The sequence below is a fragment of the Maniola jurtina genome, chromosome 2, assembly GCF_905333055.1.
Source record: "Maniola jurtina chromosome 2, ilManJurt1.1, whole genome shotgun sequence".
NCBI lineage: Eukaryota > Metazoa > Arthropoda > Insecta > Lepidoptera > Nymphalidae > Maniola > Maniola jurtina.
The window spans coordinates 14,205,117-14,231,152 of NC_060030.1; the positions used below are offsets into that span (position 1 = coordinate 14,205,117).

General features: G+C 34.9%; 1 protein-coding gene across 2 annotated transcripts in view; it reads right to left on the reverse strand.

Moving 5' to 3' along the window:
• Positions 1-3,691: 3,691 nt before the first annotated feature.
• LOC123871455 (protein scarlet-like) overlaps positions 3,692-26,036 on the reverse strand; it is a 43,325-nt gene continuing 20,980 nt past the window's right edge. For both annotated transcript variants that reach the window (XM_045915296.1, XM_045915304.1), the window contains exons 4-12: positions 25,106-25,289; positions 19,235-19,387; positions 17,566-17,804; positions 12,128-12,338; positions 11,792-11,820; positions 10,602-10,707; positions 9,541-9,771; positions 7,198-7,333; positions 3,692-5,344 (exon numbers count right to left, since the gene is read on the reverse strand). In XM_045915296.1, the coding sequence (XP_045771252.1) occupies positions 4,956-5,344; positions 7,198-7,333; positions 9,541-9,771; positions 10,602-10,707; positions 11,792-11,820; positions 12,128-12,338; positions 17,566-17,804; positions 19,235-19,387; positions 25,106-25,289 (1,678 nt within the window). In that variant the 3' untranslated portion in view covers positions 3,692-4,955. The remainder of the gene's footprint in view (positions 5,345-7,197; positions 7,334-9,540; positions 9,772-10,601; positions 10,708-11,791; positions 11,821-12,127; positions 12,339-17,565; positions 17,805-19,234; positions 19,388-25,105; positions 25,290-26,036) is intronic.

Genomic DNA, 26,036 nt, shown 5'->3' on the forward strand with positions numbered 1-26,036 from the left:
GGGTTATAACCCTCAGAAATTACTTAAGATACAATACAACATACAGAGAGTAAAAAATATTCTGGTTACATAGCTAAAAAAATAAGCTACGCGTGTTCTACGGACCACGTTACAAGTATGATAACATCAATAAAATAAATTATATTTTCTTCAACGAATTTTATTGCTTTACCTACTGAAATTGACGTGTTATAATGCAAATTTAAATGGTTTTAGGAATCATTTAAAATTAAAATGTGAGAAGCTCTCATTTATTGAATATCTTACTATTCGAAGATTAGTACAAAATCGCAGATTATCTACTAATGGTAAGAAAACATAGATTACCCATCTGTGGGAACCATGAAGCGTGGAACCGGATTAATTAAATTATTTATGTAACGTATTAATATTAATATTATTTAACCTTTGACGACAATGTTATGCCTAGTAGGTATTTCAAATCACGTCGAAAAACCGACAGACGTTGGGGTCCCATGGTGCTAGAATGGCGACTTTGCACCGGAAAGCACAGTGGTGAAAGACCTTCCACTAGGTGTGCCTGGGTGCTGCTGGTCTCTTTTGGAGTCGTCCAAGGGGAAGAGCAGTATTCGGGCCGGTGCACCCCGGTAATATGGTAAATAATTTCTCTTCGGGGACATTGATACGCGGGGAGGTTTCTCTGCGTATCCCTCTACTAGCAGAGGGCACAGTGGATGAAAGCGAAGGACGGGACGCAGGCGACGTGGGTGGCATCGTCGCCTGACGCCCTGGCGAGGGCTCCGGGCGATCGGTTCGTTGTCTACATCGATGGTTGTCGCCCGTTGAGTCCCCGGGTCGGGAGACGCATTTCATTGGTGCGTCTCAGACGCGCAGATAGGGGACCTCGCGAGGGGGTCCTCGGCGGACGTCGCTGGCTGGGTCGCGGTTGATTGCTTCCCGTGCTTGTTGGTGTTCCTGTGACCCAGTCGCCAATGGAGTTTAGTAGGTATTCCGGTCGCCTCTAAGCCAGCGAGTCCCATATACCCTCCCTCCACAATTGCCTGGCTGGATAGCTAACTGGCTTCTGGGGAAGAGGACGGGAGGGGGGGGGGGGGGAGACCATGGAAAACCCTACAAGAGACCCATGTCCAGCTGCTGTTGACGTTTTTCGGTTGACAACGATGATGATGATGATGCGACATCTAGCTACTCCAAGTCCATGGGGGGTCACCACTATTTAGGAGCAGGTGGTATTAGTTATAACGAAAACAAATTATGTATATTAATTTCAACTAAATCTATTCAGTGCGTTTACTTAGTACTTATCTGTAATGTTCACAAGTCTCAATAAAATTGTATCTGCTTCTGTTGATGATACCACTTAATTTCCTTGATCTAAATAACTTGTTTTAGAAATTCGATGTCTAGTAAAATATTAGACCTCCTATTTCAAATAGAATTATCTTAAATTCAATTAAATAGATACGTTTTTCAAAGTTAGCACTATCTACAGCTAATTAATTAACTTTTTAAGACGAAATTAATGCAAAATTATTTGTTTATTCCACTTTCGACGTGCGTTGACTTTTATTTTATGCCTAATCGAAAATAGTGTTCTTTTGATGACCTAAGAGCTCTCAGCAAATTTTGAGGAAGTGCTTTTTCCCAAAATGCTACCACTATTATGTATTCTGAGCTAAATCATTGTAAGGTTACCAAGTTACTTTGCATTACTTGTGTAAACTGGACATAAAGCAGGTTTTGCTATTTGTGAACCTTTTAAACCATCAACAATTTAAAACAAAGTGATAAATGATAGCAGCTGAAATATTATCATCATATTTATATATTCAAATAAACTTTTACAATATAACTTTGTGTAGTTGTTATTGACACTTGCTTGAAATACAAACTCAATTCACTATAACCCGGCAAAACAAACAAATCTGTCAATGAGTAGCATGCGTTGTGCTGTTGTGCACTAGTTTGTTTTGGCAAATTATAGCGAATTAAGCTTGGAGTTCCTTGCATATAATAGACTTTCGCAAAGTAACTACGAACTACGACTGTTGTGAATCTCATGGAGAGATCGTGTTCGAAATACCACCGTGTTGCAGAGAATGGGGAAGTCTACTGAAGTACTCAAATGTGTGCAAAGGAGAAAGCTCGAATATCTGGGACATATTATAATGCGCAACTCAAAATATGACCTGCTGCAGCTCATAATGCAAGGGAAAATAAAGGGCAGGCGTAGACCTGGCCGTAGACGAACATCCTGGCTCAAAAACCTTCGCCAGTGGTTACCATGAGTACAAGGTCACTGTTTAGAGCAGCGGTGAACAAGATCCAGTTAGCCTTAATGATTGCCAACCTCCGATAGGAGATGGCACTAGAAGAAGAAGAAGAAAGTAACTACCTGCACATGCTTCTATCCATCTGGCGTGAAGGTTTCTGACATAGTACCATCAACATACATATGATCGCAGGTGACTTGCGTTGCAGTGCATGCCAGGCATCCGCTAATAGGTAACCTATTATTAAGCGGAATTTATATTACGAAATTAGTGGCATGAAATTTGTTTCACGACATTAGTTTTACTATCAATTGCACGTATAAACGTCTAATTTCGTTAATGTGCATCAATTACACGTTTACACGTGCAATGTTGTAAAACTAATTTCGTGCCACTAATTTCGTAATGTAAATTCCGCTTTATAAACTTTAATTTTGATCTACGAAAAGCTCCTCAAAACTCTCACGAGCTCTCAAAACATTACTATTAATTAAAAGATAATATTATGTAGGTAGTTATGCAGAAACCTAGATTTGAAACTTGTTCTACGATAAGCCTTATTGTCGTCAATAATAATTGATTTCGGCTGTAAAAACACTTTTTATCGCTATGCTAATTCTCAGATTAATGATTATATATTATCTGTTTGGAAAGCGGATCAACAAATAATAGAATATATCTTTTTATGGTATTTTTATGTCTATTTCAAATATCAAACTCTTAGATCATGTAGCCTTTTAAGCCAATTTTCCTAAAAATCTTCCTAAAGAGCTTTCAATAATTCTATGAATTCACATTTATTTATTGTATATCATGTTATAGCTGCGATTCTACCACTGGTTCGGAAAGCAGTTTCCACTGAAAAAGATCCGGCAAGACACTCAACAGCTTTTAGAAGGAATAATGTTTCTTCTTCGGTGATGACTACTTCATTATTGGTTATAAGTTTTTACAAGGATGTCTTAACTAAGATGCAAAAGTGATATTTGAAGATGTTTGCAAAGCTGAAATAATGGTGATTTTTCAATATTTTATTGTGGGAAAGGAACTTTAGTAAAAAATCGAACCAATTCGTGACCTAAGTAGAATCTCCCTGCGTCGTATCTTTACCCATACTTACTTCTTTTCACCTATAAATCACCTACTGCGCAGGTACATCAGCGGTTTTCACACATAAGATAGAAGAATTTATTACTAAAATATGTCATAAATTATTTTAATATCTAATTATTATTTTGAACTTTAGATCAATGACATTTAGGATTCAGTAATAAAATCTTTTATAATTTTGCTCTCGATACCACTATTTTAATAGATTTTTTTTATAATATGGCATATATCCATTTTAAATCTATGCAAGATCATTCGACACCCAGTAGAATAGATAAGGATTTTGTGGCGCCACAACAGGTAAGTAAATAAATAAAAGTCTCCACGCTTTAATAAATTCATTTTTATTCGTATAAAAATACCGAAATGATTGTAATTATGTTACATAACAATTTACATAATTGCGCTGAAAAACACTTAATTCGTAACTACCCCTTAGTAAATATCCCTCCCAAGTTAGCCCACTTCCATCTTAGAAAGTATCATCACTTAACACCAGGTGAGATCACTGTCAAGGGCTAACTTGTATATGATTAAAAAAACATTATTTAGCTTCAATGTATGTTTTCTTATATTTTATGAAAATTGTCTAATAAGTATTTTTAATACAGTCCAAAGATTTGCGCAGGCGCTAGTGCCCTGAACACGCCTTTAGGCTCGTGTACAATGTACATAGTTCAGACTACCTAAAACATAACTAGGTTAAATCATAACTTGATTTATAACCAGAAAAATCAAACATAATTTAAGCTTACAAATATTTTTAACGCTTACATATTAAAAGTAGGTAACTAAGAAACTCAATAAGGGTGGACTGTATGTAGATTTGAATATAACTTTCAACAAAAGACATACACAAATGGATCAAAAAATTAACAAACATCTTTTGGTTGAACATTGATAGAACAAGTACCTAAACATGTTTTACAATTTTCTTAAGCTGGCTTTCCACTATGCTTTCGAAGTGCTCAAATAAAGTCGTCTAGTATTCTCTATCGTCACGGTTGTTCCTCGCTCGTGATAAAACTGACACCGCTTGGAGTTTTCGCGAAAGCTTTTAGCCTTAGACTAACTAGACACCAGGCATTGTTATCAACCAATTATAAAAAAAATGAACACCCGAGCCTGCGGCCGACTGTCCAATCATATCAATCTAATTTAGCAAATCACGCTTATTATTTTAAGTGCGATTTTTTTATGCAGCGGATGGAATGTATGTACCTAGGTTGTACACTAGTCAGTAGCGTGGAGGGCTACAAATTTGCGAACACAGTGGATGCCTAGCTTTAAACATATTTAATTCAATTCAATTTCAATTTATTGCAATTCCAGGAATAAAACATGGATACCCAGTTTTGAGTGTCGCAATTTGGTCTGTGCAGCAGACCGTAGTAGGAAGACCCATATTTTATTTACATATTTTTATTAGAGTCATTGAGAAAATGATTTGTGTCATAGTAGTATTTAAATTTTCATTAGAATTATTATATTTAAGGTGCATCTGTTCCAGAGCATGCTACAAAACACGTTTTATTACAGTTTGGACGCACCGTTTGAACACAATAAATACCTACATTACAATTTGAAAACCTAATACACCGGCGTGCCTCGACTCCTTTTCACGACCATGATAAACGCTATCAGATGCGCCACAAAGTACATAACCATCAAACATACGCAATTCCTCCAGAAATGCTCCTCCATAAATCCATACCTCCGTAACACATCTGCCCCCGTTTTGATACAGGGCATGCCCTTTATACTAACACAGTTAATAGTCTCAATTGAGTTCCATTGGATGATAGATATGGTTTCAACACCGTAGTAGAATGCCGACACGTACTTGAGCCACGAGATGTAACGGGACGCGCTACCCAAGTTCAGATATATTCCAGAGAACATAGTCCCTATTAGATCGAATGGAACGGAGACTAGTGCTGCTGTTTCCATTTTGTCGAAGACTGCTGACAGGAAAGAACCTAGAAAGAAATTATACGTCTAAGTTACACGTATCGAATAGTAAAGCAGGGAAATTTACATAGTCAATGATAATAATTTGGCTTGAACAAAAAAATATAAAAAAGTTAGTTTTAACCTGCAAAAAATTGTTGTATTAAAGAAAATCCTGTGTAATTTTGAGCTGAACACAAAAAGTAAAAACTCATGAGTAGGTTCGTATTATTATTATCGGATTAAAACAAAATTACAGACCAATTTGTTATTACTTATAAGTGGAATTGAAGACTATTTGCTTAACTAGCATTGAATGCGAGTAATTTAACTTTTGTAAAAATACACGTCGAATTATTAATATCTCCTGTCTTCTATCCGTCTGTCTGAAAAAAATATTAACCTCCTTTGTTGGTATAAAAGGTCAAAAATGATCGAAGGTTTTGAGGGGTAAGTATTTAAAAATATTGAACGTTTGGTTGAATTTATCGACCAAGCTATATAATAGTTAATATGCGAAAAGTTTTATTTTTATTGTTCACAACATTAATTTAATTACTTACACTAATATAATTAATGTAAGTAATTACTTACATTAATTATATACACAAATAGCCATCCTCTGTAAACTATAAAAGTTTGTGTGAGGATGAGAAGTTCACAATATAACATACAAATTATATTCTTTAAGTAATACAACCTCACCTTTATAATAATCTATTAAAAGCTGAAGCTATTACTTTTAAGTAATTAAGTAGGTAAGTACAGAAAAATAAAATATTATATTCTTAAATTAATTCTATGATCCATCAATGAATAATTTTACGTTGCATTTACTAACGGATTTATTTTTAAACCATTTAGATAATATATGAAAATAAAAATGTATTTTACACAAAATTGAACAAAGCTTGTAGCCCCAATGAGCTACGTGACTGAATTTCCATAGATTGGAAAAAATATCGCACCTAAAAAAATTAACTACCTTACTCTATTGTCATTTTATGTTAATTTTCATTAAGTATTTAAATAATTATGGCAATAAATCATATAGATATTCCACATTTCATAGTCATATTGAAGAATATTTTACAATTTTATTATTATAAATAAAATTTGAGTAATTTTGGTGGTCATTTATTTCGACAACTCTGCATTTGTGATGATTTGTTACAAGTGAGACCGTGGATTAAATAGACATGTTAATATTTTGGATAAATTACAAAACAAATCCGCGATAAAATAAATAATGCAAAAAAGATTATAACAATGGAATTTATGTTTGTAAAATTGCTAAGTACACTAAGTTTTATTATTTATTATTCTTGCATGAACCCGGATAGGTGCAGTAGATATTACATTTATTTATTTGAAAATAATTAAGTAGTGATAATTAAGAAGTACTTAATAATAAAATGTGCCTCTATAAATGACTTACTCATACCTACTAAAGTACCTACGCAAAGGTCTCTACTACAGGAATTAGAACTGATATTCCGAGACTATAAATGTGAAAATATAATTCGCTGTCAGTCTTTTCAATACGAAAGGCAAAGAGAAAGCTTAGATACATTCTTGAATCGGATATAGGATAGGTACTTTTTAAAAACAGCTCTCGCGGGATTTCCAAATCCAAGCGGACGAGAAGAAGGACGAGATTCAAAAATTCCAATTAAAAAAAAGTTGTACTTATTCAGCTCACAGAAGCTTTCTATAAAAAATCTGAGGATATTTTGTAAATAGCGGGTAAATACCACGATCAATACGATTATGAAATATCGATATTTCGATCCAGTTGCATGAATCGTAATTACTTCTTACTTAAGAAATTGAAACCAAAGCGGTTTTGAGTCGATACTTCGATAGTAATAAAAAATATTACCATATGCATTGGCGTAGTTGGCGCAGAGTATGCAGACGAAACACATTCCGAGCCAGTTCATGAAGCCTCCTTGAAGACCTGCCACGTTGAATACCAGGGTCACGAAGAGAACCGGTTCTATAACCGCGCGTGGGATCTGTAAGGAATTCTTCTGGTTTAAAAGGGTTATTAGGGTCCACACTGGGCCAATGAGGGAGACTATGGGCTAAACGGGCATTGGCTTGATCATGACGAGGGGATGATAGTATAGGATAGGCTCCCTTTAAAATGCAGGTCCGCAAATACTTGCGGACCTGCATTTTACAAAGCCGAGTACTTGAGAGAGAAGTATAGAGTATCTAGTCATTGGATTTGTCTCAACGCGTGGTCGGCGGCATCCATGACGGATTATCCTCACGAGGAAGGAGGAGAAAAAAAGGAAGATGGCGGGTAGCAGTATGACGGATAATTACTATTATATGTAGATCCATATATTATTAGGTAAGTATTTTACAATATGTCGCGAATTCACACTTTACTATGAATATTAGAAGATCTTTTTAGGAGCTACGCAGTTGCTACGAAATAAGTTAAAATAAAATTCTAAGGCTCTAGTTATTTTACTTTTAAAAGGCTACGACTTAGGTATCTAGAAAGTCTACGAGTAAAACGCTACACTACCTATACATCTTTTTAAATATTCGCACGACTTTTAGAACACGATATCGAATTTCTTCATAATAAATATTATCTACAAAATACTTTTGAAGCTCATATTAGGCACATCAGTTTCCAAGAGGATTCTTTCTAGGGTGAACATTGAACAATTTCCTGAGATAAATTCAACTTAAATTAAATCTTTTTATATTTATGGTATCTATAGTAAGCTTTAGTTTAGTTTTGCTTTGTTTACGACCATTTATCCAACATTAGTGTCTTAGACTGTTTTATGAATAGTATCTCAGCCTATCGTTTACATAACTAAAATGCTGCTAAAAATATTTTCCCCCCGAAAATTACTCTATTTTTATGTTAAAAAAAATTTAATAATATTTATCTTTTATCGCCTTGTGACGCGATTGATCGCCTTCCTTGTTCATTAATTATTCTCTTTAATAATGAATTGTAGTCCCATAAACTATACAAAACATCACATCATTTTATTACTACAGTCCAAGACCCTATTCTAAAATAATGGTCACTTTATGCATCCGGAAACCATAAAAATATATTGTTATAAATAAAATAAATACTTATATGATAAAATCGGGAAAACCATCAAATATACTTTTATAGAGATGTATAATATCATCGCTACTCTCAAGTGTTATTATTATTATTTATATTTACGACAGTGTAAATGTCATTTCAATATAAATAAATTATTGCTTATTTGAATTAGGTTGCACTATTAATGCTTCTAATTTTAGCATTGTACCTACACTAAAAGCTAGATAAAAATATCTTATTTGAATATTATTTCACTAAAGATCTATTTTAAGCATGTCCACTCTCGTTCAACGGTTGGATATTATAATATTGACATATTAGTCAAAGAATTCTAGTCATCAAAGGAAAACTAGATATGATAATAATCGTTAATTATTATAATAAAACAGAGTTATTGTTGAAAAAGTTGGCGAATTCCCCGTTTCTTTTACTTATATACACACCTCGACTTTTTTTTACCCAAGATTTCCACTAAAACTTAATATTTTCTCAGAATTATGCCATTTTTTACGTTGTTCATAAAAAAGATAAGTAGCAAAAACAAATGCAGGAAGGTACATCTCGGAATAGATTTGTGGTTAAAAATAGATTAAAATTGAACAGGAAATTGTATGTGTACACAAAAAGTTCTAGGCATCGATGGTTGTAGGTATCTAATTATAGTGTCATACTACTAAAAGAATTCTTATGTACCGAACAAATTATGTTGTCCAAGTCAATATTTACTCAAGTCATTGTTCTGATAGAACGCAATTTATTTTATAATAACCTAATTAGGTATTTTGCTTTTTACTAGTGATTCTTTTTTTACTAAACCGTGGTTCGAAAATAAAGTTGACGTGGTTGAACAAAGGTGAATACAAAAAGGTGACTTTATAATGTTCCTTAACTTTTTTAAATATTCTGTTCTACTCTGCAAATGTTAAAATCATTATTAAGTAAAATGGTCTGTAAGTTAGGTACATGAAATGAAGACTACTTCTATCCCGAGCGTAGCAAGCGTGAAGTTTTTTGTTTACCAAATCCTCCCCCGTTCTAGAATTAGGGGATCGAGATTAATAGTTTTACAAAGAAAGTATCAAATAAAACGGTAACATAATATACTGAATAGATAGAACTTCAAACTATACTTACCCAAAATATAATTTTCGCCAGATAATATGGCAGGGGTGAGTATAATCCACTGGCGGTTTCTCGCAACAGCACGGGCACTTCACTAGGGAATGTGATGAAAACTGCATAGATGAACAGGAAAATGGTTTCCGTGATCATCAAGTACAGGAGTCCTTCAGCGTTCTGGATATCCCGTTGGTCTAGCTCTTCGAAGTGGCCGTGGTAGGGGATTGAGATTACGAGTCCAACGAACTAATGAAAAAAAAAAATTATTTACCATACCAAATCTTAAACCTATTAAAAGTTTAAATTAAAAATTTATAACACCCCCGACAAGTGAAGGTTACAGTAACTAGAAAAGAGCTGATAACTTTCAAACGGCTGAACCGATTTTCATGGATTATAGCTAAGAACACTCTCGATCAAGCCACCTTTCAAACAAAAAAAGACTAAATTAAAATCGGTTCATTACTTTAGGAGCTACGATGCCACAGACAGATACACAGATACACACGTGAAACTTATAACACCCCTCTTTTTGGGTCGGGGGTTAAAAACCGGTTGGTGGACTAAAACAAACATTGTAAGTACTTGCACAAAGATATATAATATCTATAAAATGCAACTGATGAATCAAAATGCAACAATACGGCATGCTAATAGAAACACAAATCCGGCCGTTAGCTGCAGCATGCAGCAGTCTATTTTATGCCGAAACAACACCATGTTGTAGAAAATGGAATATCACGGTAGGCCAGTCTGCCTATGATTCTTGCTTCATTTTAAATTATTGTACCATAATATATGGTAGGTACTGGGGCATGTCGCAACGTCGCACTATGTTGCTCTCGCGTAAATGAACCTTTAGGTTACGATAAATAGGTTGAGAATATTATATTAGCTGACAACTCAAACAACTCAATTAATTACAAAATTAATAGAACAACTATTTCAATACCAAATGCATTAATAGATTTGCTTGCTGCTTACTAAAAAAAATTTAAAACAAAATCTAAATAGGGAGCTTAAAAGTATAGAGTAAGAATCCTATCTAAAATACTATCAAATTAAAAATTTCTTACCATAAGAAGCACAAATTCAGCTATCCAAATAGATTTGTTATGTTTTATTGATAGTATATTTCTCCACATTAGCCAGTAAAATTGGACGAAGTAATTTACTTTGACTCTGTAAACAATCAAAATGTTAGAATATTCAGCCTTACAAGAGTAAAGAAAACAGGCATAGAGCATAATCATAATTCAAATTCAAATTCAAATTCAAAATGTTTTATTCAATTAGACTTTTACAAGTTCTTTCGAATCGTCAAAAGCATCTACCACTGGTTCGGAATGCCTTTCCTACCGAGAAGAACCAGCAAGAAACTCGGCGGTTGCTCTTTTCAAAGATTTGATATACAATATTATGCCATGTATAAAAGCAATTGAAGTCCTGCGCATTGCTGGAGCGAATCGAAGTTCAAATCCACGCTTTTTTATCATTTACATAATCTTCGATAGTATAATATGCTTTTCTCAAGAGCATATTTTTAATAGATTTTTTGAACCTGTGTAAAGGCAAGTCCAAAATTGACTGAGGAATTTTGTTATAGAAGATTATACCCATTCCCACAAATGACTTTTGGACCTTCCTGAGACGGAGCGTAGGAGTCGCAAGCCTGTTACGGTGTCTAGTCAGCCTGTTGTGTAGATCGCCAACCTTCTTGTAACTAAGAATATTTTGTCTTACAAAAATTATGTTGTTGTAAATATATTGAGAGGCTACGGTAAGGATACCTATTTCCTTAAATTTTTCTCGAAGTGAATCGCGTGGTTTTAAGTTATAAATTGCGCGTATTGCCCTTTTTTGTAATACAAAAATTCTCCCAATATCTGCCGCTCTACCCCATATTAAGATTCCATAAGACATAATACTATGAAAATAAGCAAAATATACTATCTTTGCGGTCTCCACGTCAGTTAATTGTCGAATCTTTCTAACCGCGTAAGCAGCAGAGCTTAGTTTGCCAGCAAGAGTTGATATATGGGTGCCCCATTGCAGCTTCGCATCTAAGGTTATCCCCAAAAATGTAGTAGTCTCTTCTATTTTCAAAATATCATTATTTATCCTTAAATTAATGTTACTTGTGTTCTTGGTATTGGGCAGTGCGAATTCAATACACTTAGTTTTATAATCATTTATTTGCTCAAATGTAGGTTAGCATAGATTTTTATATGATTATTATATGATATTTTTAAGGGTAGGTACTTACAGTGTTAAATAGCGCTCGAAGTATACGTTCTAAAAGAAAAAAAATTATTTAATAAAAGTTTATTTAATAAAAGAAAATGATAATCTAAAAAATAAATCAATATTATCTGTAATAAGCTTTAAGTAAAATGAAAATATATAATAATATGTATAAAAAATTAGTACTAAAAAAAATGTGTTGACTATAAATGTATAGAGAGAAGGCTGCCGATCTTTGAAATTAGCAAAACGACCAATCCCTACACTAATCTATCTAAATAATATATAATAGTTTCTAAATATTTGTAAATAGAAAATCAAGTAAACATAATTTCATAAACTTCATAAGCTGTCTTACCTTTTCATCTATATCCCCATTGAAATACTCCATTTCATCTTTAACATCTCCCACTCTGCTCTCAATGGCTGCCGCGTAGTGTGATCTCTGGTACTCGTTGCATATGCGTCTGATTCTATCTCTACTCTCCATCTCTTTCTCTACGTCTACACCGAGAAGAGTTACGTAGTACTCCGCTGCGTTGAAGCCCACTGGACATTTGAAGTTGAGTCTACGAGGAAATATTTCAAAATGGATAGGGTACAAAGAAACTCTTCAAAATCACAAGTGTAAATAAAAAAATTATAACACCCCCGACAAGTGAAGGCAACTAGAAAAGAGCTGATAACTTTCAAAAGGCTGAACTGGATTATAGCTAAGAACACTCTCGATCAAGCCACCTTTTAAACAAAAAAACTAAATTAAAATCGGTTCATTAGTTTAGGGGCTACGATGCCACAGACAAATACACAGATACACACGTCAAACTTATAACACCCCTTTTTTTGGGTCGGGGGTTAAAAATGCTACGAAAAATGTCTACGCGCAAATGTCAAAAGAAAATGTTTACTGTATGTACCTACAGTCCGTACAAAATTAAATTTCGCGCGGCATTTTAATGTTCACCATGGGTTCACCTTTAAAATAAGGACTAAAATCGTACTTTTCACATTACAGTTGACACAAAGTTAAAATGGCGCGTGTGCGCATTATACCCAATTAATAAGTTATGAGAATTTTAACCTGGATTAAATGATATGAGAAATTGATTCAGAATAAAGAAGCTCCGAGGAAATATGGAATATTTTGGTATAAAAAATAATAATGAATAGTTCAATATCGAGAGACTTTCGTAGAATTGATACATAAATTAGTCATTTTCTTCATTATTGCCAACGGCTTACTACTAAAATGAACAAAAACCTCGTAATTTGAGAGTTAAGTGCTGAATTATTATCTTAATCCGATCATATATTTTTCTAAATAGGTTTCTTTTATGATAATAGTTCGAATCATTTCGGGTTTATTTTCTATTAAATCAAATCTAAGTGTTATTTGATTATTGACTAGATGAAGCCAGCTACTTTGTCCGCGTGGACTCTGATTTCCTGAGATAAAAAGTAGACCCTACCCACCAATCCTAAGCAAACCTGCATGCCTCAAAGCATATTCTCAGCGCTTTGTGAAGCCTGCCAATCCATACTTGGCTAGCGTGATAGACTAAGGCCCTAACCCTTTACATTCTGAGAGGAGCCCCGTACTCAACAGTGGGCCAGTGAAAGATTTTGTTTTTAATAAAGAATATTAGCCATGCTAATCATAACTAATACTCCCCTTTCCCCTCCAATTAAGCGTTAAGCTTGTGCCAGAAGTGGGTACGACAATAGTGCAACGGGTGGGGTTTGAACCGCCGACCTTTCGGAATTCAGTCCGTTCCTCAACCGTTGAGCTATCGAGGCTCAAATTGAGATGATGATGAGGTATCAACTCAAGTGGCCCTATTTTGTTTTTTATTAGGAATTGTATTAGGTATGTCGTAAAATCAGTACGGCTTAGCCTGTACTTAAAATAGTATGGCTTAATCAGTACCTACTATCAAAAGCCTAAACTAAGCCTGCAAACTACCTATCTTGCATGCGTAGAAAATTAGAAGCCTGTAAATTTCTTCTAAGTGTTTAAGTACTTGATTTAACTTGTTTAAGGCCTACTAAAGCCATACATTCAAACGATTTGACCTTTGGAATTCTATTGGAATTATGGGTCTTATACTACAGTTAACTGAGAGTTGTTTAAATACGTCTTCTGGTCCAATTGAACGATGGGTGATTAAAATTACAAGTTATGTTAACAAAAAGCAAAGTGAGTTGGACAGGTCTGTACCTATTCATTCATCCAAGATTAAGATTAAAGGTAAAATGGTCCAAATTTGTCAAATTCAAATTCAAAATATTTTTATTCAATTAGACTTTTACAAGTACTTTTGAATCGTCAAGAGCAGATATCTACCACTGGTTCAGAATGCCTTTCCTACCGAGAAGAACCAGCAAGAAACTCGGCGGTTGCTCGGCGGGTTATCGAACCCTGACTTGTATAAGTAGCCCATTTTTAACCGACTTGCAAAAAAGGAGGAGGTTCTCAGTTACGGTTAAAGAAACTTTATTCTCATTGAGAATTAGGAATTTACATGAGTTTAACAACGTAAAAATAATAGATAATCAATTAAGTACTGCGATTTTATACAAAACCAAAGTGGGCGGTGGTGTGTTTTTGCTTTTTTTTATTTAAACATAGTTTAATACAACTTTAACCGTCTGTCATGCTACTGGTCCTCAGTTACATTTAAATATTGAGTTATAAATTAACCACAAGGGACCGGTCTGTTGCGGTATTTCATAATTATTTCTAAGAAACACGAATATGTATGTACGTACCTATACGATGTCATAAATTACAAAAGTCTTTTAAGTAGCGACCCATTCATGTAGGATAGACATTATAATTTTGTGGTTAGATATACCTATTACGCAATGAACAGAAATCTCAATGTCGTAAAGTTAGTGATCGACTAAGCATATAAATATTTCGGACGCTCATAATGCGTAACGAAATCTACATCTAACTAAATCTATCTACTACGGTGGGCGGAGCGTATTATGTAAGTATGTATTCTATTTCTTCAAACGTGTCTTCAATTCTGACCCGTAAAAAGACCCGTAACTGTCATTTTGAGTCAGCTATTGTCTCCATGACACACAGTACGAACCAATTATGAACCTGTTGCAATTTACGCTGATATTATTGTTGAAATTACGTGTTTAACCCTGAGTTATTCGAAACAAATTAAAAATTTAAGTGGAAAATAAACTAATTTAATTACGAGACCCCCATAGAATTCTTGTGATTAATTAATCACCGCTTTTGCATTTGTTTGGAACAACTCAGCGTAACAGACGTTAGTTTGTGTGTGAAATGACAAAAAATGACAGAAATTCGCCTTCTTTTTATCGTTCACTGTATAAAGTCCATTTGTTTGGACAAAATGAATTTAACATAACATCAATGAACCGGCCATCCGGCGGAAACATCAATGAAGACACCATAACTCCATGGATCAAACTTTAAACAACCGTTCAATTGTCGTACCCAATTCAAGCTCACACGGTTGGATGAGTAGATGAATGAATGATGGAATAATATTGTACACCATTATATAAAAAAAAGAAGTAAAACAATAAACAATATAAATAGTAGTACAAATTGGCGGCTTTATCACTTTGAAGCGATCCCTACCAGGTCCAGGCGATCATTTGAGGAGGATTTAATGATTCGTGAGAAAGGGTTTAGGGGTACCTACATAAATTGTGTAGTAGATGATAATTAATTAGATGATAAGAATGCTATGGAATAAAATTAAGATGATTGTACAAACGGTAACTAAGTGTTGCCCACGACTACGTGAGCGGGATTTAGGTTTTTAAAAATCCCGTGGAAACTCTTTAAATTTTCTGAGCTAAAAACGGAACTATCTCCATCTCTGGTACATACAATCTCCGTATGAAATTTCGTCAAACCTAGTGAAATCAGATCAATGTTATGCTGCTCTTTATTAAAAAGTTTGATAAAGGAAAAAGTTCAGTTTGATTAAAAGCTCACAGTTTGAAAAAGGTAAAGAGAAGTACCTACCTGTATCTGTTAAGAGACTACTCTACACTTTAGATTTCGAAGACCGGCGAAAGTAGGTACCTAGTACCTACTAAAGCTTGATTTGAAAGGAGGGTTTAGACCATGGTCGACCACGCTGGCCAAGTGCGAATTGCCAGACTTGACATACCTTTAAGGACAGTACGGGGAAATCTCAGTCATGCAGGTTTTTTTTTTAAATTATATAGACTAGCGCTTGGCTGCAATCAGACCTGCTAGCAAGTGATGATGCAGCCTAAGATCGAGTGCGCTTGCCTAGAAGTTGCCTATTCACTCTTGACTTGAAGGTACCCATATTATAGGCGGAAGGGAAAACTGACGCCGGAAGGGCGTTCCATATCCTAGCGGTTCGAATTAGGAAAGAGCTTCCTTTCGATGTTTCCCGGATAACTCCGAAAAGTTAGGGTTGCGTGCCAGGGAATTAATTAATAAATGAAATTAAAAATATTTTTTAATTAGCTTATATGCCCGTGACTTTGTCCGCGTAGTCTAATACTAAACCCCTTTTTTACCCGCTTAGCGGTCGAGTTTTTAAAAATCCTTTCTTAGCGGATGTCTACGTCATAAAAGCTATCTATCTGCATGCCTTTCAACCATCCGTCCAGTAGTTTGAGCTGTTTGTTGATAGATCAGTCAGCCAGTCAGTCACATTTTATAAAATATTTACATTTGAGTTATGCATGCAAAAAACATTGATTAACTAATTTACAAGGCAAAAAATGACCTACCACTTTTGACAATTTAATAATAATCTACGTTCACATTGAGTGCAGTAGCAATTCACTAATTATAGCATATTGATTGACTTTTCATTGGACATATCGAATATTATTTGATTATTGATTAGATAAGAACCACTCATTAACGCTTTTTTGCATTTTATAATTATTTACAGTTCACATAACATCAAGATCATTGATCATTGATATATCTTTGACAAATTCCATGTACCTACTTTACCGTGTTACTTATAGAACTTACTCAATAAAAAAGATTCAAATGAAGGATATTCGATATCTATCTTAAATCTTAGATTAGAATCAGAATTCGAAATGCGTCTGCAATTAGCAGACCACCACACAGCCACAAGCATTTTTTTCTAGAGATAAAAAGAGAAATAAAAATATAAATAAGTACAGATAAAATTTATTAGTCTATTAATGATACGATAGAAAAAACTTACCTGAATAACAAATATCTATCTTTTCTATGAAACAGAACCGTGATTGACTGACAAACTGTCTGGAGTCTAAACTGACGAACTAGGGATTGTCGAGTACCCTGGGGTGCACTACCCTAAGGTACCCTAAGGTAGCCGTAAATAAAAATCCAGGCAGACGAGGTAGGGAAAACTAGTAAACTAGTGACATAGTAGCCTATTATTTACCATAGGAAAGCTATTTGCCAATATAATTATAGTAATTGGCGAATAACTTTAACTTGGTGCAATAGTTCTAAAATTAGTTTCTGATTGGTGAATGTAATGGTCTGCCAATTTTTTTTTTTTTTTTTCTAAATTAAATACTACTGAACTAAAATTTTGTACCAGTAATTACTTACGATACAAAAAATGGTCAGCCTGTTCGATAGTCCAATGCAATGCTATCCGTCTATTAGCCAATAGCACAACTTACTGGAATAGTTCGAAGACGCCAGACGCCGATTGGTAGACGGAACAGATAATTTAGTATAGCTTGCCACCTATTACCAGCATATAAATCCTACTAAGCTAAAAATTTACAGCTGTAAGTACTTACGATGCAAAAAATTGGTCAGCCTGTTCGATAGTCCCATGAAATGCTATCCGTCCATTAGCCAATAGCACGACTTGGTGGAATAGCTCGAAGACACCAGACGCCGGCTGGTGGACGGAACAGATGACCAGTTTGCCACCTATCGCCAATCTTCTGAGACGGGAGACCACAGCACTTGCTGCTGAACTGTCAAGTCCTGTCGTGGGTTCGTCGCAGAATAGGATCGGTGGGTCGTTGAGGAGCTGTTCGAAAAGACAATAGATTAAAAGAAATGTGTTATCACACTAATATCACACTAATATTATAAAGGCGAAAGTTTGTGTGTATGTGTGTGTACTGTGTATGTCTGTTACTCCTTCACTCTTCCAGTAGTTTACTGGACGGATTTGGCTGAAATTCGGAATGGAGATAGATACTATCCTGGATTAGCACATAGGCTACATTAACATGTAGCCCCGGAAAATTAAAGGGTTCCCACGGGATTTCGAAAAATCTAAATCCACGCAGACGAAGTCGCGGGCGTCAGCTAGTTTTAAAATAAAATGGGATGGAAATAACCACTCCAGTCGGTATATCGCTGACTATAGGGCATTGTTTCGGATTTAAGTTATGGTTTTGTTACTTAGTAGGTATGGCCTATTCGCTTTAGAAAAAATGGCGATTTGACTTTCCATACACTCATATTCTACGTAATATTTTGATCTGCTTTTATTATTATCGATAGTCTGTAAATAGGCCTTAGTACAATTTATAATTCTATACCAATATTATAAAATTAGTAAGTTTAGAAGTAATATTTGGAACTACTGAACCTTTTTTGGAAATTCTTTCACCAGCAGAAAGCTACATTAATTATATTTTATTTTCAATAAAATTAGTAGATACTTAGGTAGGTATATATTTTCCTCCATCAAGTAGCAAAATGTAAGAAAAACAGCCATCCACGTCCACACTCATACTTTCAAAACACGTTACGTTTCCGAGACCTGTCATTAAAATAATAGGTCCTCTGCAAATTACACAAGTTAAATACATGGCGACCGACAGTTCCACTGAACAACACCAACAGCAGTTAAATCCTTTTGACTTAAAATAGTTTCACGCAATAAAACGTATACTTTGTAGCGTTTCTTGGAATAGCTTTAAATATAATTCTCTAGAGTCAATAATTAGCTGACCTACTTACTTGAAAAGAACAAGATTTCTTTCATATACATATTCATACTTAATAATATTATAAAATGTCTGAAAGTCTGTCTGTCATCTGACATCTTTTCGCGGCCCATCCATTTTGACCGATTTTGACAAAAATTAGTACCAGAAATAAGCTAGCTAAGCTTGGATTCCGAAAAGGGACACTGGCTAAATTTTATCCCGGAAAATCAAAGTTTTCACAAAAATACTGTTCTATTAGTTTTTCGCGCTTAAGTAATCCACGCGGAAGTTTGAGACGTCCGCGTTGATTATGGGTTTTTGAAAATCTTGTATAAAATACTTTTGGAATATCTTAGATTTTCCGCAACAAAAAGTATAGCTTACGATTCGTCCGTGTCCAGGATATTTTTGCTATTTATTTCTGGGCCAAATTTCGTCTAAATCAACGGTTAAGTCGTGATAAGTTAACAGACAGACACACAGACGGATGGACAGTATAGGTGGAAATGAAACCTACCTGGACAGCAAGCGCAACTCGTTTCCTCTCGCCTCCAGAAAGCGCTTTCAGTTTGGTCTGCGTGCAGCTTACGACCCCTAGATCGCCCAACAGTTGCTGGATCCGTTTGGACCGAGCTATTGCGGTTGCCCTTTTGTCCATCATCAGTCGAGCCTATTAGAAAATAAGTCATTTATTAGTATACACTATACAGTTTACACTTTAAATATTACGAAGACGTAAAGTTTGTAAGTTTAGATGTAGGGGTTAATCTCCGGAAATTGTAATTCGATTCTGAAAATTTTTTCACTGATGTTTACTTCATCCCTAAGTGCTTTAGACTATAGATTATATCACGTGGACCATTGGGTATTACCATCTTGTTGTAGTTCATCGGTTTAAATTATTACTGAATAAATTATGTATAAAAAAAAAGCTTTTAACTATGCATAAATTACAACACACATTTTTCTATTTCTAGTAGGTATATCTTATATCAATAACAGAAAATTTTAAGATAGGCGCAAATATTAGGTGTGCACATTTTTTACGTCTAGACTGTAGATTAGATGAACAGTCGATAATATAAAATTTAAATTTTAATATCGATTACTCTAATTGATTGATTGTGAATTAATGTTCGGTTCTCATATTTCAACATACCGGATAGGTATTTGAATTACAGAAAGCGTCGTTAGTGTTATTGTAAATCATCGAAATCACCATAATATTATTTTGATCACCATGTCAAAAATATATATTTTTATCTCTAAATCATTTTGTTTTCATACGGATTAAATGTATAATTCTCGTGGGAACGCTTTTTAAATTACTCAATAAAGTATAAAAACTATAAAACTGATTATATCTATTCTATTTTTATAAAAGTAGGTATACGTAGTAGTACAAAATATAAAGACAAGAGTGTTGATTGCAGTGGTATGGAAATTAGTAGTGTCTAAATCTGTACTTAAAACAGCATGATATACAATATAGGCTATATATAATAAAGTAGACAGATATTCAGACAACTTTGATTATAAAGACTATAAAGAAGAGCTTCAGTATCTATTTCTATTTATTATTAACCCCCGACCCAAAAATAGGGGTGTTATAAGTTTGACGTGTGTATCTGTGTATCTGTCTGTGGCAGCTCCTAAACTAATGAACCGATTGTAATTTAGTTTTTTTTTGTTTGAAAGGTGGCTTGATCGAGAGTGCTCTTAGCTATAATCCAAGAAAATCGGTTCAGCCGTTTGAAAGTTATCAGCTCTTTTCTAGTTACCGTAACCTTCACTTGTCGGGGGTGTTAAAATTTTTAATTTACACTTGTAACTTCATGTCTAATGCGTTTTAGGCGTGCTTACCACTAGTCCAGCGAGGCACTCAATACGATAATGATTTTATTATAGCATCAATTTCAAAGTATAATGTTTCCTGCAAATAAATCAATTTCATTTCATTTTATACCTACCTACCTATCACATCCATCAATCGTTCTGTCACAAATGATTTTCTCATGACTTGGAAATATATTTTTATAAAGTCAAGATTTCAAGATTATTATCCGGACATCGAAATGGAGTAACGGCCGTAATTAAGAGGGGTCTGTTTCACAACCGCCAAATAAACTTCATTTAACGAATTTCATAGTTTGACATTTTGACAGATTCCCAATACAATACCTGTCAAAACGTTCGTTAGATTTTATCTGGAAGTTGTAGATAAGGCCCTCAGTGCCTCAGTGCCAGTGAAATCTATCTATAATAGAGAGAGAGCTAGCACGTGCCAGACCTTCGACATTTTATAAAAGCTGAAAGTTTCTCTCCGACTGTGAAGTTTGGATAAGTTTGTAAGTAAGTTTAGAAGTTGTCCATAATCTTTAGATACGTTATCAAGTAAGAGATCATCATAGAGACAAAATACTACTTACATAGCTTAGTAGATTATTCTATTTTTGATATCCTAAGCCGACCTCTTTACCATAGGCTATCATCGCTTTTGTAAGTAGGTAGATATTATACTTACTTATATTACTATTATTTAGTACACCTGTTATAAGTAGTTGTTTTTGACCATTCACTTTATTTACATAAAAATCCAGTTTAAATCTTTTCTCAAAAAATTTTGAGCTTTATATAACCTTTAAAACCATATTTTTTGAAAATTTACAGCTCACATTCAGGTATACAGGGTAATAAAAGTAAAAAAAGCTATTTTTAATGTTCCACTTTCAAAATACATTATAATTAAGGTTATGTTTAATATTAGGTACCTTCTCGTATATCTTGTTGAAGCCAAGAAAGGTAATATTTATAAGTACAAAATTTCATCTAAATATATAAATGGAAAATGTGACTGACTGATTGACTGATTTATCGACACACAGCTCTTCGAAAATTCAACCCCTAAAGGGACAAGTGTAAATTAAAAATTTATAACAACCCCGACAAGTGAAGGTTACAGTAACTAGAAAAGAGCTGATAACTTTCAAACGGCTGAACCGATTTTCTTAGATTATAGCTAAGAACACTCTCGATCACACCACCTTTCAAACAAAAAAAAACTTAATTAAAATCGGCTCATTCGTTTAGGAGCTACGATGCCACAGACAGATACACAGTTATACACGTGAAACTTATAACAGCCCTCTTTTTGGGTCAGTGGTTATTAAGCAAGTAGGTATACCTACATAGATGTTGTACAAAAAAATTGTCACGCATCCGTATATGAATGGCACGTAGGTATTATTATCTGTCCGTTGACTTTTGAATTTATAATAGATATAATATAACAGCATAACAATAATTTCAAAACCGGCCTCAATAGCCATTTCTGAAGACACTCAAATCTATTTCTAGACTCATTATGACGTAGTAAGCTAGCCCAATAGCAATACTATTCAGCTAACGTATCAAGGACTACGGCATATTTTAGACATTAGAATTTTTTCATCGTAAATTTCTACTTAATTGGATAATAACGCGAGAACCAAGAATAGAATATTTTTATCGTAGCCATTTCCTGCTTTTAACGTGAGACCCCTTTTTTCTTTTTTTTCGTGAGGAAAATCCGAATGTAACTTTACAAGAACTTGTTCTAAAAATATATTAGTGATGATTTCGTCATCGTAGTGTCAACCACTAGGAAGACGTCCACTGCTGGACGTAGGCATCTGCTCTTATAAGGACTTCCACGTTCCATTCTGTAGAGATTGGTCGCAGTTGCTGAAATTCGGTTGGGAGGATCATAAACCGTTATTGACAGGATGCAAGTCCAATCATCCATCCATCCATCCACACTAATATTATAAAAGCGAAAGTCCGTCTATCTGTCTGCCTGTCTGTCTGCTACCTTTTCACGGCCCAACAGTTTAACCGATTCTGACGAAAGGTACAGAGTTAGCTTATACCCCGGAGACGGACATAGGCTACTTTTTATCCCGGAAAATCAAACAGCTCCCACGGGATCTTTAAAAACCTAAATCCACGCGGACGAAGTCGCGGGCATCCTCTAGTAGAATATAATCTTACATTTTGTAAGTAGAAGATGACTATACCTTTAAAACAACAGTGAATAATCTTATCTTCTAGATAAGCGCGCACCGCACATCAACCTGGACCTCATATTAATTGCTTTTATTTGAGCTTTTTTATATTAGTATGGTGGTCGTCAAGCGTAAGCCTCTCTTATAATCTAAAAAACCAGTCAATTGTGAGTCGGAATCGCACGCGAAGGGTTCCGTACCATCGTACAGGAAATCCCAAACCAATATAGTAAAAATTTATCGCTGCAACACTTGTAAGTACAACGCTGCAAGTTAATGACGGACAGCGCCATCTTGATATGATAGTGAGCAAATTATTTGATCGTTATTTTTAATTTCTTTTCATGTAACCACAAATTCACAAATTCAAAGTTTTCGAATTTTTCCTTTACCTGTGCTATAAGACATTGCTGGTAGCCAAGTTTGATGATTCTAGGTCAACGGGAGGTAGCCTATAGGTTTTGATTCCTCCTAATTGACAGACACGACAGATAGACAGACATCGAAGTGATCCTTTAAGGGTTCCTTTTTTCTCTGGAGATTGGATCGGAACCCTAAAAATACTTAATTAATTTGAAGGTGATGGGCCTGACGGATACATTAACTTAATGTGGGATGACGTAGCCCACATTTCTGACAACATAATTAATTTATGTAGGTATTTTATGATGTCGGTAACTTGATCGATGACTGTGTTTTTTATAAACTTCCTGTGAAAGCTAATTTTAAGGATACGTACTCAAAAATGACCCGAAAAATATCAAACCTAGGAACTGTTTACTTGCGAACATTCACACCTGTGCGAGAAAGTTCGTTAACAAATAAACCCCGAATTGCTTGAATAGCTATGCTATTTGAATTAAAAAGTTCCAGAACTTTTTAATTCAAATAGAAAGCCTCCAGAGGCTTATTTTGGATCTTAGGTTGAGATCTAAAGGACGTACCCTTATAACACAACTACCCCATAAAATGCAGATTTGAATGTATGGGATCTCGTTAAATCAATTATTTGTTGCATAATATGTAGGTATTTTCTGTTGTTCACAATTAAATTACATAGCAACTGAGATATGGAATAGGCTGGTGAGAACATTTAATTTTTTAAGAAGAAAGACAAACATTTTTTAACAATAAATATACTTCATATTATAATCACTAAAATAAATAGGTATATTTAAAATATTACCTGCTTTATTAGTGTGTTTGAACACTCTTCAGTTCGATAACCAATAAACCAATATTTATAGAGGAAAAGAATACACGTGGACCAATATTTGAACGCATGCCTAGCCAATGTTTGCGCATTTCCATTATAATACAACCAAACACTCACAATAGCATATATGCATATATGTATTCAGCTTTTTAGCCTATTTTAAACCCTCTACGCAAAAAGGGGGGATGTTATTTAGTTTTACCTTCGTCTGTGTGTTTGTTTGTCTGTCTACTTAGCACTTATACGGATGGACCGACTTAAAAGCGTTTTTTTCGCTTCCAGATCGATCCATCCGTTTAAGTGCTAAGGTACCACAGATTGAAATGGTTTCTTCATCCTAGATAATATGTTTGCTTGAAGATAATCTTTTCAACCGTTTAAGGAATATGAGTTTTTCAGTTTCTATCATACGATTGATATAAATTGATAAGTACTAAAAGTCTTATCAAAAACAGATTAGTAAGGATGACAGCACTACACTAGAATCTTGTACCTTACTAGAACTACCAGCTCTAAGAAGATTAAAGATAGAGCTTTCGCCATCAAAAAAAAATCCCCATTATCTTCATATGTTCAACAACAGACAGTGCGTCAATGGCGAGGTCCTCTTGAGGTACGAAGCCTGAGATTTGCGCGATGAAATCAACTTCTGCGAAGAAATCAGCCTCTTCAGCATGAGGAGCTCTTCAGCATGAGGGAACCTAACATTACTTACTGGAATTATCAGGTCTAACAAATTTCTGATAGAGCACCTCACCACAAACTCCATTCATGCTTATTCAGCAACAGAAAAGAAGCCATTGGACAGATCTTCTTGTCGTACAAATCTCGAGATTCGTGTGATGAGATCAACTTTTGCTGAACGTCCCTTCAGCATTATTGGAATAACCAGTTCTAAAATTTAAGATAGAGCTTATAACCCTTAAAGACAGCTCACCATAAGCTCCATATGTTCAGCAACAGACAAGTCTACAATGGCGAGGTCCTCTTAAGGTGCGAAGCCCGAGATTCGCGCGATGAGATCAGCTCCCACTAATCGTCCATTTCACATGAGGCAAACTAACATTGCCGACTGCAATTACCCGTTCTTAAATTCAAGATACAGCTTATATCCTTAAAGACAGCTTACCATAAGCTCCATATGTTCAGCAACAGACAAGTCTCCAATGGCAAGGTCCTCTTGAGGTGCGAAGCCTGATATTCGCGCGATGAGATCAGCTCCCGCTAATCGTCCGTTCAGCATGAGGTAGCCGGACATAGCGCTTTTGTCTCTTCTGCTAATCGCTGCCAACAGTGTAGTTTTGCCGGCGCCACTGGACAGAAAAAATGTAGGTAAAATTGTCGGGTCCATCTCTCTCTGTTCTCTGTAGGATGGAAACTGTATGGTGGAGGCACCACGTGTTCTTTAAATTGCAACCATTGAATAGATAAATAAAGCTACATTATTTACGTTTTGGGTGATTGCATCTTATAGGAAGGTCAGACGCCATTAGCAGACGTGGTTGCAATCTTTATATTTATGGGTTAAAGGCATACCTTTACCGTTAGCCCTAGATTGCTATTTCACCTGATGATAAGTGATGATGCACTCTAACATGGAAGCGAGCCAACTTGGAAGGGATTTGGACACATGGAAGTTTCATTAGACCCATAACATAACTGATCGGTTTCTATACAGCATCGTAACGGAATACTAGATCGCTTGGCAGCACGGCTTTGCCGGAAGGTTGGTATCTTCTAATTCTGTGGGTGGTATGGTAACTAGCCACTCTACTGTCATTCGTAAATAAAATGATCAAATTAAGTTACTAAGTGAACTCTATATTACAAGAAATTGAAACATTATCTTTTCTTGCACAAATCATGTCTGTCGGATTGGTCTGTCACTTGCTCCACTGAATAAATGTAGTATTGATACTAACAAGTAAGCTTTGTAATTGCTTATCAAGTTACCAAATGTCATTACTTTGCCTTTAAAAATAATTATATCGTCTCAAATTTCTGAAGGCGGAAACACACTTGTTGAGTCTTATGACACGCGACCAGACCTAGTTTTATTC